General features: G+C 47.8%; 1 protein-coding gene across 1 annotated transcript; it reads right to left on the reverse strand.

Annotated features, from left to right (window-relative positions):
• Nucleotides 1-8,360: 8,360 nt before the first annotated feature.
• Nucleotides 8,361-11,817, reverse strand: SAMD15 (sterile alpha motif domain containing 15). The gene is made up of 3 exons (XM_078871694.1): nucleotides 11,611-11,817; nucleotides 9,525-9,695; nucleotides 8,361-8,546 (listed from the first exon to the last, which is right to left on the reverse strand). The coding sequence occupies exons 1-3, from the start codon at nucleotides 11,815-11,817 to the stop codon at nucleotides 8,361-8,363; spliced, it is 564 nt and encodes a 187-aa protein (XP_078727820.1).
• Nucleotides 11,818-14,972: the final 3,155 nt, after the last annotated feature.

A 14,972-nucleotide genomic window follows, 5' to 3' on the forward strand; every position in this document is an offset into this window, starting at 1 on the left:
CAGCGCGGTGACTCCCTCGCTCAGTCTGCCCGTCTCGGTGGGGGTGGCTGGGGGCGAGGAGGGGGCGAGGAGGGGGGGCGAGGAGGGGGCGAGGAGGGGGGGCGGGGCTAGGAGGGGGGCGGGGCGAGGAGGGGGGCGGGGCGAGGAGGGGGGCGGGGCGAGGAGGGGGGCGGGGCGAGGAGGGGGGGGGCGGGGGGGCGAGGAGGGGGGGGCGAGGAGGGGAGGGGGGGGCGAGGAGGGGGGGGGGCGAGGAGGGGGGGGGGCGAGGAGGGAGCGAGGAGGGGGGGGGGCGAGGAGGGAGCGAGGAGGGGGGGGGGGCGAGGAGGGGGGGGGCGAGGAGGGGAGGGGGCGAGGAGGGGAGGGGGCGAGGAGGGGGGGCGAGGAGGGGGGGCGAGGAGGGGGGGGCGAGGAGGGGGGGGGGGCGAGGAGGGGGGGGGCGAGGAGGGGGGGGGCGAGGAGGGGGGGGGCGAGGAGGGGGGGGGGGCGAGGAGGGGGGGGGGGCGAGGAGGGGGGGGGGCGAGGAGGGGAGGGGGCGAGGAGGGGGGGGGGGCGAGGAGGGGGGTGGGGCGAGGAGGGGGAGGGGCGAGAAGGGGGTGGGCGAGGAGGGGGGGGGCGAGGAGGGGGGGGGCGAGGAGGGGGGGGGGGCGAGGAGTCTCGTGAGCCAACGAGGACCCGGCCCTAAGACTTTTTTTTAACGGAACAACAAGTGCTCACTCAAAGAAGCGCGCGGAGAGATGATGAAGGTGGTGGTGATGATGGTGGTGGTGATGATGGTGATGATGGTGGTGGTGATGATAATGGTGATGATGATGGTGGTGGTGATGATGATGGTGGTGATGGTGGTGATGATGGTGGTGGTGATGATAATGGTGATGATGATGGTGGTGGTGATGATGGTGGTGATGATGGTGGAGGTGATGGTGGTGATGATGATGGTGGTGATGATGATGGTGGTGGAGGTGATGATGGTGGTGGTGATGATGATGGTGGTGGTGATGATGATGGTGGTGGTGATGATGGTGGTGGTGATGATGGTGGTGGTGATGATGATGGTGGTGATGATGATGGTGGTGGTGATGATGGTGGTGGTGATGGTGGTGGTGGTGATGATGATGATGGTGGTGGTGGTGGTGGTGATGATGGTGGTGGTGATGATGATGGTGGTGATGATGGTGGTGGTGATGATGGTGGTGGTGATGATGATGGTGGTGGTGATGGTGGTGGTGGTGGTGGTGATGATGGTGGTGGTGATGGTGGTGGTGGTGATGATGATGATGATGATGGTGGTGGTGATGATGATGGGGGTGATGATGGTGCTGGTGATGGTGGTGGTGGTGATGATGGTGGTGATGATGGTGGTGGTGATGATGGTGGTGGTGATGATGATGGTGGTGATGATGGTGGTGGTGATGATGACGATGATGGTGGTGGTGGTGATGATGGTGGTGATGATGGTGATGGTGGTGGGGATGGTGGTGGTGGTGGTGATGATGGTGGTGGTGGTGATGGTGGTGGTGGTGGTGTTGGTGATGCATCCTCGGGGTTCCACCGTGAGTCGTAAAGAGGAGCACGCCGATTAGACTCGAACTGTAAAATATATTAAGGGTGTTTAGGCCCCAAGGGGATGATGAGGGCCCCCCCCCATGGTAAATATGAATGTCTTGAATGGCATTTGCCAAGAAATGGAATAAATTTGCGTGCGAAGAGGACGCGTCCACCCACAGAGATGGAGCCGTGAAATCAGCATCGTGTGATGGTGCTCGGTGGATTGTTGCATCATCCAGCAGTGGATTGACCATGGCCGATGATTATAAGGGGTGCTTTAAGGGGGTTATTCATGAGTGGGAGCTTTCTCTGGGAACGTGTTTGGTTCCTTAGTGTAATGCGCAATGCATAACATTCACACATCAACTCACACTTGCTCATTCACTCACCCAGCCTCCTGTTAGCAGGGTTGGCTACATACGGTGCGAAAGAAGTTCAAAAGGTTTCCAACATATATGTCAACACATTCGTCTTCTTGTACAGGGAAATTGAGGTTTTTAGGTTTCAATACGGGCAACATTCTATTTGTCTATTTGTGTTTCTCCCTTGTGATGGGACGTTAAAAAAATGTCAGGACACGGGGTGACCAATAAGGTCTTAATTGGTCTGTAATAAGGTAGAGGTTTGACGTCTATGATACAATCTTACCCATACTCACCTACTCCCTCACCAAGACCTGATATACAAACACCTCGGAACTCAGCCAACCAGCCACTCACCGAATCGTTCACCAATCACATATATACACACACACACTCATAACTCAAGCTCATTAAAGAAATAAAAAACACATTTTACTGGTAGGAACCTCCTGGTTACACCAGCCCACTGGGGATTATTGTGTCCGTCCGTCCGTCGTGGAGGGAGGGGCTAGGTGGGGAGGGGCTAGGTGGGGAGGGGCTGGGTGGGAAGGGGCTGGGTGGGAAGGGGCTGGGTGGGGAGGGGCTGGTCACCCCGTGGTGCCCTTATAAAACTCAACGTTTAACCTACTCACGCCGGCTTGTGCCCGCCCTCACAGTCGGGCATATTTGCGGAATACACCACGCCGCCGTTGACCCTGGCCATTGACCGAGCAACCCAACGTTCCTACCAGCTCCCTCCGCAGGAATGTGTTTGTGTTCCCCACTTTCTCCCCCAATGCCTCTCACACAACTCAATCACCGAATGATGCACAATCCAAACAATTACGCAATCACTCGCTCACCCGTCGCAACAATGATGTGTTCACTCACTCAACCGGCTACCCGAAGTGACAATCGCTCAGTCACTCATCTTAGCAAGACAAACAATTCCACACCGCATGTTCATGTTCTCACCCGTCCGCTTTTACATCACACACCTCCCACCCGACACTCCAACTTAAACGATTACGGCAACACGTAGGCTTTTGCGACCAATATTATTCCTGATGAAGTCCTCGCTTGTACATATTTTGTGGGTTTACTCTACAACAGACAACCGGTTGTGCTAAAGTTGTGGAACAAATTGGCACGTTTTGTTCACGTGACAAAACTTGATAATGCTGGCTGTGTCGGGTGGAAGTGGATGTACGACACATTTACATTCACGTGATGTAACTCACGTTTTATTACCACCCACACAATTAGATATCCACTTACACTCGCTCACCCAACCATCGCATCAATTACCCCACTCATCCACCCCCTACACACACAGACCCACACACCTCGCACCCTTTGAGGTCCGCTGGCTCGGATCGATTCACAACCTTTGGAATACCCGGGCCTTTGACCTTAACCCATCCGAGTTCGATCCCAGTTGGTGGTTTGTCACACAAATTCGGTGTCAACAACCGACATTTCCCTCCACCCCACCGTGGGTGGTGTCGTGATGGGAGCTGTCCGTTCGTTGCCTGCGGGATTTTATTTAATAAATTTCTTCTTCCATGACGTCGAGATGAAATTGCTCGCTCGATAATATTTTTTGCCAAGTGACGTGGATGATGTTCGCATGCGAGATGCGTGGCACAATCGTATCATGGATAACGCGCACAGATTTCACTCACAGGCGTGGGAAACCACAGAGCAAGCAGGAAGGCATTCACGAATCACGGTGGTTGCTGCCTTGGGGCTATTATTGGTGGAATGTTCTGGCCAACTCGTTGAACGCGAGTTTATACCCGTTGGAGGAAAACCGGAGATCCCGGGGTAAAAAATAAGTAATATTTAAAAATACTTTTTTTAAAAACACCTTTAATGAAATGTACCGTACTGGTAATGGCAGAACTCCACGACTCCAGGAAGTGGCCCCGAGGCTTGCCATAAGCGTGGTGATTTACAGCCAACGTAAGTTGAGCGTGGACAATTAGACCTAAGCCGAAACATAACATATAAAAAGATGGTTTAAAATGTTTCATTTTTTAGTGATAGAATATAGTATTGTCATCAGTAAGACATAAGTATACCAAGTTTGCAGTCGATACCACATTGGGAAGTGGGTTAAAATTGAGTTACAAGATTTGAGGATACAACAAGAACAGACTGTGAGTTGATAATTGGTTCTTTACCCTTCTATCTGGCAACAAAACTGACACCTTTTTACAAGGAGTCATGTTTGCATAGACCGCAATACCTGCAGTCATAATACAAACAAAAGAACATAACTCTGATAATGTGCACTGTCCTTAGAGTTGATTGATCCACACCCGAGACAGCTTTCCTTAGAGCCTAGTCTCATATGGGTTGGACCAGATGACGCCAAAAGGCGCACAACTCAAAGACAATGCACCATCAGAGTATGAGAGCTCGGGGCAAGCATCTACACTATGGGAACCTCATTTGCCAGTAAAAAATATGTTAATTGGTTCTTTACCCTTCTATCTGGCAACAAAACTGACACCTTTTTACAAGGAGTCATGTTTGCATAGACCGCAATACCTACAGTCATAATACAAACAAAAGAACATAACTCTGATAATGTGCACTGTCCTTAAAGTTGATTGATCCACACCCGAGACAGCTTTCCTTAGAGCCTAGTCTCATATGGGTTGGACCAGATGATGTTGCCAGATAGAAGGGTAAAGAACCAATTATCATATTTTTTACTGGCAAATGAGGTTCCCATAGTGTAGATGCTTGCCCCGAGCTCTCATACTCTGATGGTGCATTGTCTTTGAGTTGTGCGCCTTTTGGCGTCATCTGGTCCAACCCATATGAGACTAGGCTCTAAGGAAAGCTGTCTCGGGTGTGGATCAATCAACTTTAAGGACAGTGCACATTATCAGAGTTATGTTCTTTTGTTTGTATTATGACTGCAGGTATTGCGGTCTATGCAAACATGACTCCTTGTAAAAAGGTGTCAGTTTTGTTGCCAGATAGAAGGGTAAAGAACCAATTATCATATTTTTTACTGGCAAATGAGGTTCCCATAGAGACTGTGAGTTAATAGAAAGCGTGTAAAAAGATTGTTTTAAATATATATTTTTCATTTTTATGATATAATATAGTATTGTCATCAGTAAGACATAACTATACGAAGTTTGCAGTCGATACCACATTGGAAAGTGGGTTAAAATTGGGTTACAAGATTTGAGGATACGACAACAACGACAACAACAGACAGTGAATTAAAATAAAAAAGCGGTATACGCTGTATACGAGGGGGGTGACTCCACTGCCATCTCCTGGCCACACTTTCGCATCCCCACAAGTACACAACCTGCAGCATCAGGCAAGCCACCGGCAGACATCCATTCAAGTCAGTTCTAAGCCAGGCTTAAGACCTGCTTAGCTTCCGAGATGCGACGAGTTCGGGTGGCGACTGAGATACAATGACGCATTCAAATGGAGTCGACTTGGCCTACCATGCCTGAGTTGGATTACATAACAATCACTATACCTATTCAGGAATCTCGTTATTCACCAACACGATGCAATGATGGTATGTCTCATCTCGTTGAGTGTTTAGCCTACAAGTTAACGCGTGCATACAATTTGTATAATCATATACAGTGCAGCGTAATAACAATACAGTGTTCTTTGCCTAAAACAGGTTCCTGGCCCAAGCACGACCCTGTGCTTGCTGTTTTGTTTCCCCGTAGCTTCTCTACATTGCTCAAGCCACCGAGAAGACGCTTACTTGTCTGCCGGCCCTCTGGTTTTTGTTATTCAATTGCCACATTGCAGAACCGTGAGAGATGGCTTCGCCTTGGGAAAGTCTTCATCCGGCGGTTGATTGACCATGACTGCTGATGATGTGGATGATTGCTGCTTTGCCCATAGCGATCCTGATTTCACGTCAGATTTTGCCATCTTCTGGTAATTACCGCCAACGAATATTGGGACCAGAGCGCACGATAGAATCACAAAATGAGTGGAGGATTATATGTGTAGGCCTATATCACCTAGCGGTGGTATGTTCGCCACTTGTTGTGGAGCTTCACGGTTCGAATCGAGTGGCCACCCTGATTAATACCGCGGGTTTAAAAACCATAATCAAAACGCGCCGTCTGCTTCACAGTTAGACGTTCAAGATTCCCCGACGTCATACGCAATAGGAGGCCATTGTATATTCGAAAATGACATCGTCCCCTACCGGCAAATTAAAGAGGTCGTCACTCTTGCAAATTAGACCGATTCTGGTCTCTTGAGATCTCACCTGGTTAAACTAAAATAAAACTAACGTCACGATCTGCAGCAAACACGTTCACACGAGCTTTTTGGCAAACACCAAACGTGCGTGACAATATGGTGATCATGTTTTTTTTATTTATTTTATTAGCTAAAAATATATTTTTCTAAACGGGAAATGTGTAGTGTTTGTAAGTGCATGTCTGACTGCCTGCACTGATACAGATCTGTAAGGGCACAATTGATGAGTGTGCTTTCATTGCAGCCTCAATGACTGTGAAAAGGTCACAGTACAGGATGCTCACTTGATATTGATTTAAAGTCAACACTTTGTGCATATACAGTCATTAGATAACCACACCACAACAGGAAATGCGTACAGGTGTGCAACGCAGAAATAACGACACGCATAGATGCGCAACAGCCCCCGTGTCTTCAACTATATGAGTTGGTGGCCTAAACAGTAATACGAGCCACATTCAGCTCTTATGAGCTGGTAGTTTGGACACGGCTGAGAAAGCATTCTACATGCAACGTGCATGCAGAGGGCATGTCTTTATGAGCAGCAAACGTGCTTGTTCTTGTTGTATTTCTACACTGACATTGGTTCAGCCAACCCTGGGAGGTCAATGCATGAAGTGAATCAACTTTAACTATTACAACGGAGCCCGTAGTGCAATCATAATGAAGGCAATTACTAAATTACTACTACTTCAATGCTTCCCTGGGTTCTTCATTAATTTGCTTCCAATTATTTTCCTTTTCAAATAGTGATATCGGGATCATAACACGTGACGAAGAAATTTCCTTAAATTACATACGCAGTGAGCAGTGCATTTCACTGAGTAGGCTCCTTGTCCACATTAAAGATATACCTATGCCGTGCACAGAATGTCAGTCGAACAGCCACATTTGAGTTCTCCGCGCTGGAATAAGCCAAAATAAACGTCATGTGATGTTTAGAGTGAGCAGTCGTCGATATTCGAGCTGAGATCTTGAAAGCACAACACCAGAAAACCCGGTTTAATCTCGGCTGTTTGAAACCCAGACTCAACCCCAGACGTCATCCGCGATGCCAGCTCGTTGTCATCGACACGGCCCAAAGACTCTCCATCACAGCTGACTCCTTGCTACCCAGCTAAGCATCTCCGACAGGGGGCTATAGGGACCTTGCTGTCCACAGGTCAGATATGACCCGCGACTTCATTTCATACGGCCCGCCACCACATCAACGGTCCGCACACGATATGTATCCGTCACTGCATCTTAGCCGCACAAATCGACCTGAGAAGACTGCAATTCATCTTCTTGGTTCTTTCTGTAAAGTCACGTTGAAGGGAAGTAATAAAATAATAAAAATAAAACATATTATATTATTTCATTATGTTATATATTTTTTTACTTATTTTATTACTTCCCTTCTACGTGACTTTACCGAAAGAACCAAGAAGATGAATCCTTGCAGTCATGAAAACTTTAAATCGAAATTGAAGACTAATTTTTTAATATATTTTTGTTAACTTTACCATCACGGCCTTCTTTGGAAATCTGTACAAAAACAAGATATTACGTGTCCTCGGTTCAGCAGAATGACGGGGGTTCACGATAATTGTCAGGTCATTCAAAAACATACGTGGGTGCACACATAAGAGTTCTAGTGAATACATGTTTTTACTCAAATATGTCGGGGGGGGGGCGTTTTTTTCTGCATAAATGTAGGTCACTCAGAGGAGGCGAGCACTCATTTTTTTCTCATTATAAGAAGAAAACAGGGATGCCCCCGTGGTATAATGGTTAGCAGCACTGGACTTGTAATTGGCACGGTTGGCTACGTACGGTGCGACAGAAGCTCAACAACATACATACGTTGCTAGTTCGATTTCCCGCGCGGTAGTTGAAAAAATGGTGCAAGTTTATTCAATCCCGTCCCTGCATACTCTCAATTCTGCCCACCGAATAGTCTAAACGTATACTCTCCAGATCGTGTGTGGTGGGGCAGAGTGTGGGTTACTCCTACCTCTTCCAAGACGTCTGGCCGGCGTGAAGACCCTTCCGCCAGCAGTGGCCTGAACAGGTAATTGCAGGTCCGCACCTTTACCTTTAATGCGACAATAACCAAGGTGTGTGTATGTGTGGCTGTGCCGTCTAAGCTTTGAGAACGTTCCGATTCGACCATCGCCAAGTAAAACGTTCCAGAGCCCTACTCTATGATTACTCTGGCATCGTCTACTCCATCTTGGCGTACAGCTGCCCCTGCACGAACTGCTCGAAGGTGAGCGAGTCGGCCTGGGCCCCCGAGCGAGCCCTCGCCTCCAGGTAGAGCCCCCACGGCTCCCGTCGAGGCTCGTAGATGCTGCGGGTGAAGGGGGGCTCCCGCACCCCCAGCAGGGCCCGCACGCCACGACACAGTTCCTACACAAATATGCCGTGCTTCATTTCACCTGGAGATAGTCCAGAGCGCCACATCCATCTCGCCTTATTTTGTCCTTGGGATACTGAAGTGGTGGTGTGAGTATGTGTGTGTGTGTATCGGGTACAGCAATAATCACATTAAGAATGATACCGAATAATATAGAATTATCGTGGGTCTGCGTAACTTGTGGGCCCGTCATCTTTCTGGGGGGTCACTATGGGGAGACTCGAATGTGTAATTTCCACCAGTGGCTCAGGGTTGGAAACAAGAGAGAAGCACCACCCCAACGCTTATTTGAGCAGGAAATAATTTTTGTCTTGTGACTTTTTATTCTCACGGCAGTGCCTTGCGCCGATAATGTTTACTGCGAGCCAGTCTATCAGCGATCGGGAAAATACTCGAGTGAGAAATTAACCCGTGGAGACATTCACGAGTCAACTTGGGAGGGGGAAGCAGAGTAATTTTGTGGGTGAGATGCTCACTTATTCCGCAGAGAGGGAACATGAGGATGGTGGCTGGAGCTACCTCGTGCGTGGACACATTGAAAAGGAGAATAATCAGCACAATATTTGAGGGAACATTGCTGTAGCCGAGATAGAATCTCTGGCTATATTTACGCAGTACTTTAACCAACCCACTGGGCTACAAAATAATGATAAATTTAAGATACTTTTTTCATGGCCCCACTCATCAACCTTCCCATACATCATCCACAGACCCACCTTTCCATCCATCCACACACCCACTCTCCTATCTCCACACCCACCCTCCTATCTATACACCCACCCTCCGATCCATCCATTCACACTCCCACCCTCCTATCCATCTACCCATCAATTTATTTACACACCGATCCACACACCCGCCCATCCGACCAACTTAACTTGAACACGGATCCCAACACTCACCTCAATCCTAGCCCGACTCTTTTGCTGAATTGTAACCTCAACATGCTGACCCTACCCGCTCGCACTCACGTTCATGTGGTTGAAGTCGGTGACCCCGAGGCGCGGCAGCGAGGAGCAGTTGATGAGGATGAGCCTCCTGCCATCCACGTGGTTACTCATGAAGCACTCCTTGTGACAGGCCGGCAGGGCACCAGGCAGTTGGTTAATCAGGTAATCTGGTGGGTAGTTTTTATTCTTACGCTGGTTTACCCAGGAAAACATCACTGAGTCTCATGATTCTTATTCTAAACTAAACTATAAAAAACGTTTCTTTTACCAGGTAAGACACACTGAGCTATATATCTCTTTTTTAGAAGCGACCTGTCCACAAATGATAGCTCAACGAAGTGGCTTATGTGAACATGTATAACGGCCAAATGCTCTAAATGCATGTTTCTAAAATTGGAGGGGAAAACGGGTGCACTCGGTGGAAAATCCACGCTACCACAGGGAGAACATGCGAACTCCATATATACAGCAGGCGTCAGGATCGGGATCGAACCTATGCCCTCCTGTATACCAGGCGAGGTAGTTAACATCTCGCCACCGTGGCGCCAGGAGGGTGTTGCCAAGTTTTCGCAGTTTGGAACAATGATTGCGATGTGTATAATCGCAATTCAGTTACTTGAAATTTTGAATTTTTGACCAAATTTTGCCCATAGTGCCGATGCACAGATGTCTACTGTGGCATTAATAACTCGGGTGGTTGATTCGAACCGGCAACTTTTACAACAAATAATGAACGCGCTACCGGAAGAAAGGCGGGTAATTAATCAGGTAGTTAATCACAGAGGCATACACTTAGTAAATCAATCATTAAGACAGTCAAGCATCCAGTTAGGAAGTTAATCAGGTAGGAAGGCTCTTAATCGACCATTTTGGCAGTTAATAAGACAGCCAGCATAATAGTGAGACTGTTATGGTGTGAGTCAGAAAGGTAGTCATGCGAGAAATTACATTTCAGATAGACACACAGGTGGGCATTTAATGGCACGTGTAGACAGGGAATTATTCAGGCAAGAAGTCATTGAGCAAATCGGCCAGTTTATCAGTCACTCAATAGGCAAGACAGCCACTCACTAAGTACCCGATACTGTGAGAAGCCAAGGCTGCTGACCCAATCAGCCACCTCCTCGCATCCCCAATGAAGGCAGTCGGGGTTGAAGGACGTAGCCTTCCCATAATCTTCTTCATCACGACGATCATCATCATGCTCCTCCTCTGTGGCCGCTTGGGCATCTCCCTTTATCTCCAAGTGCGTGTATCCGTGTGTCTCCACGCGATTGTCTTCATTTGTCTCCACGTGTGTGTCCTCATATGCTTCTATATATCTGTCTCCGTGTGTCTCCACGTGCGTGTTCTCATCTGTCTCCGAAAGTGTGTCCTCATGTGTCTCCACGTAGGTACCATGTGTCTCTGTTTGCTTGCCTCCACGGGCCTCCATGTTTTGGACACCTCGTGTCTCCACGCGTGTGTCTTCACGTGTCTCCACACGTGTGTTATTCAGGGGAGGGTTCTCCCGTTTCTCCAAGCTTGGGTCGCTTCGTGTCTCTGGGATTGCGTTGTCCGCGTGGGTATCTTCATGTGTCTCCACGTGTGTGTGTTCGCGTATCTCCAGGTGATTGTCTTCATCATTCTCCACGTGGGTGCCTTCACGTGACTCCACGTGTGTGTGTTGACGTGTCTCGATGTGATTGTCTTCATCTGTCTCCACGCGTGTGTCTTCACGTGTCTCCACACGTGTCATTTTCAGGAGAGTGTTCTCCAGTTTCTCCAAGCTTGCCTCGTCTCGTGTCTCCAGAATTGTATTCTCCGCGTGGGTGTCTTCATGTGTCTCCACGTGTGTTTGTTCGTGTATCTCCAGGTGATTGTCTTCATCTGTCTCCACGTGTGTGTCTTCGTGCGTCTCCACGTGATCGTCTTCGTGTTTCGTCTTCGTGTCGTCAGGTGTCTCCACATACGTACCCGATGCGCCCAACTGCTTTTCTCCGCGTATTTCCATATTTTGGTCACGGCGTGTCCCCAAGTGTGTGCCATCTCTTGTCTCCGCAATTAGGATCGCGTGCGTCTCCACGTGTGGGTCTCCAGGAGTCTCCAACGCGTCGTTGCACGTCACCGTGTCCTTGTCATGTTGTGTCTCCGAGTTGGTGTCACCTTGCGTCTCCGCGCGAGTATCTTCTTGCGTCCCCAATTGTGTATCACGCTGCGTCTCCACGAATGAGTCACCATCTTGTGTCTCCACGTTAAAAGTGTTCGCCTGTGTCTCCATGAGCAATGCCTCCTCTACCTCGGCTACATCCACATCCTCCTCTCGCTCGGCCATGGCTCACGTGAATCTGCGGAGCATTGAGCAATTCTCTTCTATACCCCTCACCACAAACTCCCAACCCATACCTTACCCTACCCATTGCCCAGACCTCACCATAAATTGCCCTCACCTCACCCCACGGACCGTGTCTCCATCCATCCCTCCCTGCCTGCCTGGTTGGTCTCCCGGGACGCGGCTGCGACCATAGCGACCAGGCTTAGGTTGTTGCCCCAAAGCAGCAACGGAGTGGATGTTTGCTCAGGGCAAGAGGTAGAACTGGGGCTCTGTGTGTGTGTCGGTGGAGCTGTGTGTCTGTATTGATGTGTGCTGGCTAACAGCACTTGCTCCAACAGCTTAACGGAAGATCTTTCTTTTGTCTTTGTCAGAATGTGTCTGTGTTGGTGTCTATTCCCTTGTCATAGATACATTTAGTCTAATTGTCTGTGCAATTGTATATTTTGCTATATCTTTGTGTGGGTCTCATTCTATTTCTCATGGCACATGGCCAATTTGCCTATCCAGCGCCCATGGCTAAGTCCTGAGCCAGTGGTGTAAATTCCACGTTCCTATGGGCGAGTGCGGTGTAATAACGTGCAGTCTCACCAGGTTTTGCTAACGAAGAATGAGCAATTATTGATGATGATTATGATTGTCATGTGATGTTTTTAAAATGTATTATTACTATTATTCTTGGAATAACAGGAAATTATGATTGAATTCTTATATATTGATGACTACTATCATTGCTAAATGTATATTCATGTAATTAATTATTATTTGTTAAGATTATTATAGATGATAATGATGATTGAATAATGATGATGATGATGAGAGGGCCGTGTCGACTCTGCCCCCTGGTAAGGGTTTTAACTGCGACTCTCATGATCATGAAATCTGCTGTTGAACCAGCTGGCTGGTCTTTGGCATTTACCGCTCCAAACCAGGTAATTTAAGACTCGTACACTCCGTGCTTACATCAAAAGGAGCACTACAGTCTCAGCAACCCATACCGACCAGAGCGGTGACGTACGGTGAAATCACCCCCCACGATTCGCACGGTGTGGAAAGTCACTCATCCAAAAAAAGGCTGAATATGTATAAGCACTATAGCTTGAGATCCTGCTCAAACACATATCCGTGAGTTTGACCTTTAAAACATAGAAAAATATATTACGACTATCAAAATAGCTAATTATGTATTTGAATCTTATAATCGAGTTTTTTTTATTATTAATGCAGCAAAATGGCTTCACCTTTTTTAAAATTTGAGATGTGCATATGGGGTCCAGAACGGTTGTCAATCCACTGCTGGATGGAGTTAAGTTTATTTTAATCGGATGAGAGCAAAAAGAGAGACGAGAACACGCTGATTTGCGAGCGCGACCTGGATCACCAAAAACATGACCGACAGTTTGACCATACTTCCCCAAACTGGCAAGTGCGGATTCAAATATCGCTCTCCGCTGATGTTATAGCCATGGCCGAGAATCGAACCCAGCTCACCGGGTTTAAAACACAGTGCATGAACCACTACGCCATGACTCTACCCCACAACCTTGTTTAACAAGGTTACATTTAAAATTTTATTTGAATCTTATAATAACAAGGTTAAATAAAGTGGCCAATTGGGTGGAAGCATCTTTGAAGGGAGACATGGTTACGCCGGGTTTGTGTGGGTATGTATAATGTTTGTACATAGGACAGTCTGTCATAATGGTGTGCCTTATTTACCTAGGCAAGTCCAAGTTGAAAGGTGCCTGCGGGTAGTAAGGTGAGTAGGGATGTTAATTACATGGCCCTGCCAGAGTCTCTGATATAACAAGGCAGCTTAAAAACATTTTTATACATACAATAAGTTATTTTTAGTTGTTATAAAACATGTTGGAAACATCAAACAAGACTGAAAATGTATAGGCTTATAAATAATATATTCTTGAAAAACATGTTCCACTCAACACCAGGGTTATTGACATGTATTTTAAAAATATTAATGTGTGCCTGAGGAAGACGTTTTTCAATCAGTGCACGTTGCCAGCGCTGACAAAAGTTTCAGAAACATGGACACTGACAAAACAAATGTAACAAGAGACGTAAAAAAGTACCGTATGGAAAAAAGCGTGAAAAGCAAAACATGTGCATGAAGGAACAAACACAAATTATAGGTATCATATTGACTGTCAATAAAAGTGAGTGGGCTTGATTAGGACACATCATGGCTAGAAGAATCGCCAATGAGCGAGACTGTTACAGAACGGAAGCCAAAGACGGGAACATGATTTAGCCACCACAACAACAATTGGCACCGCTAAAGTCGTGTAACAGCTGATGGGACGGACGAGTGGAGCAGTGGTCTGGCGCTGCGCTCCATTGACTCTTGGAACCAGAATCTGAATATTAATTTCGACTGAAGGAATCCGATGAGTCACAAAGCTCTTTTTCACAGATGCCCGCAGTAATCACGGCACGTACATAAATGTTACCGTACAGTAACATACTCCCAGTATCATGAGGCCTCCTTTGCCAGTAGCAAAATATAATAATAGTTTTTTACCCTTTTTCTGGCAACAAAACACACAAAAAAGGTGTCAGTTTTGTTGCCAGAAAAAATGGTAAAAAAACCTATTATTATATTACTCCCCGTACACAAAAAATCGCAGCACCCACGCGGGATCTTCTGGAAGATGAGAAGAGAGCTGAAGGAGGAGCCCCCCCCCCCCTTCGTTCTATGACAATAAAAAACGAGCACGTGGAGCCCCCCCCCCTTCCTTCTTTGACAATCAAAACGAGCACGTGGTGTCCCCCCTCTCTTCCTTCTGTGACAATCAAACACGAGCACGTGACCCCCCCCCCCCCTCCTGTGACAATCAAACACGAGCACGTCCCCCCCCCCCCCTTCCTTCTGTGACAATCAAACACGAGCACGTGCACCCCCCTCCTTCTGTAACAATCAAACACGAGCACGTGACCCCCCCCCCCCTCCTTCTGTGACAATCAAACACGAGCACGTGACCCTCCCCCCTCCTTCTGTGACAATCAAACACGAGCACGTGACCCCCCCCCCTCCTTCTGTGACAATCAAACACGAGCACGTGACCCTCCCCCCTCCTTCTGTGACAATAAAACACGAGCACGTGACCCCCCCCTTCCTTCTGTGACAATCAAACACGAGC

This window comes from Lampetra fluviatilis, chromosome 33 (genome assembly GCF_964198595.1).
Source record: "Lampetra fluviatilis chromosome 33, kcLamFluv1.1, whole genome shotgun sequence".
NCBI lineage: Eukaryota > Metazoa > Chordata > Hyperoartia > Petromyzontiformes > Petromyzontidae > Lampetra > Lampetra fluviatilis.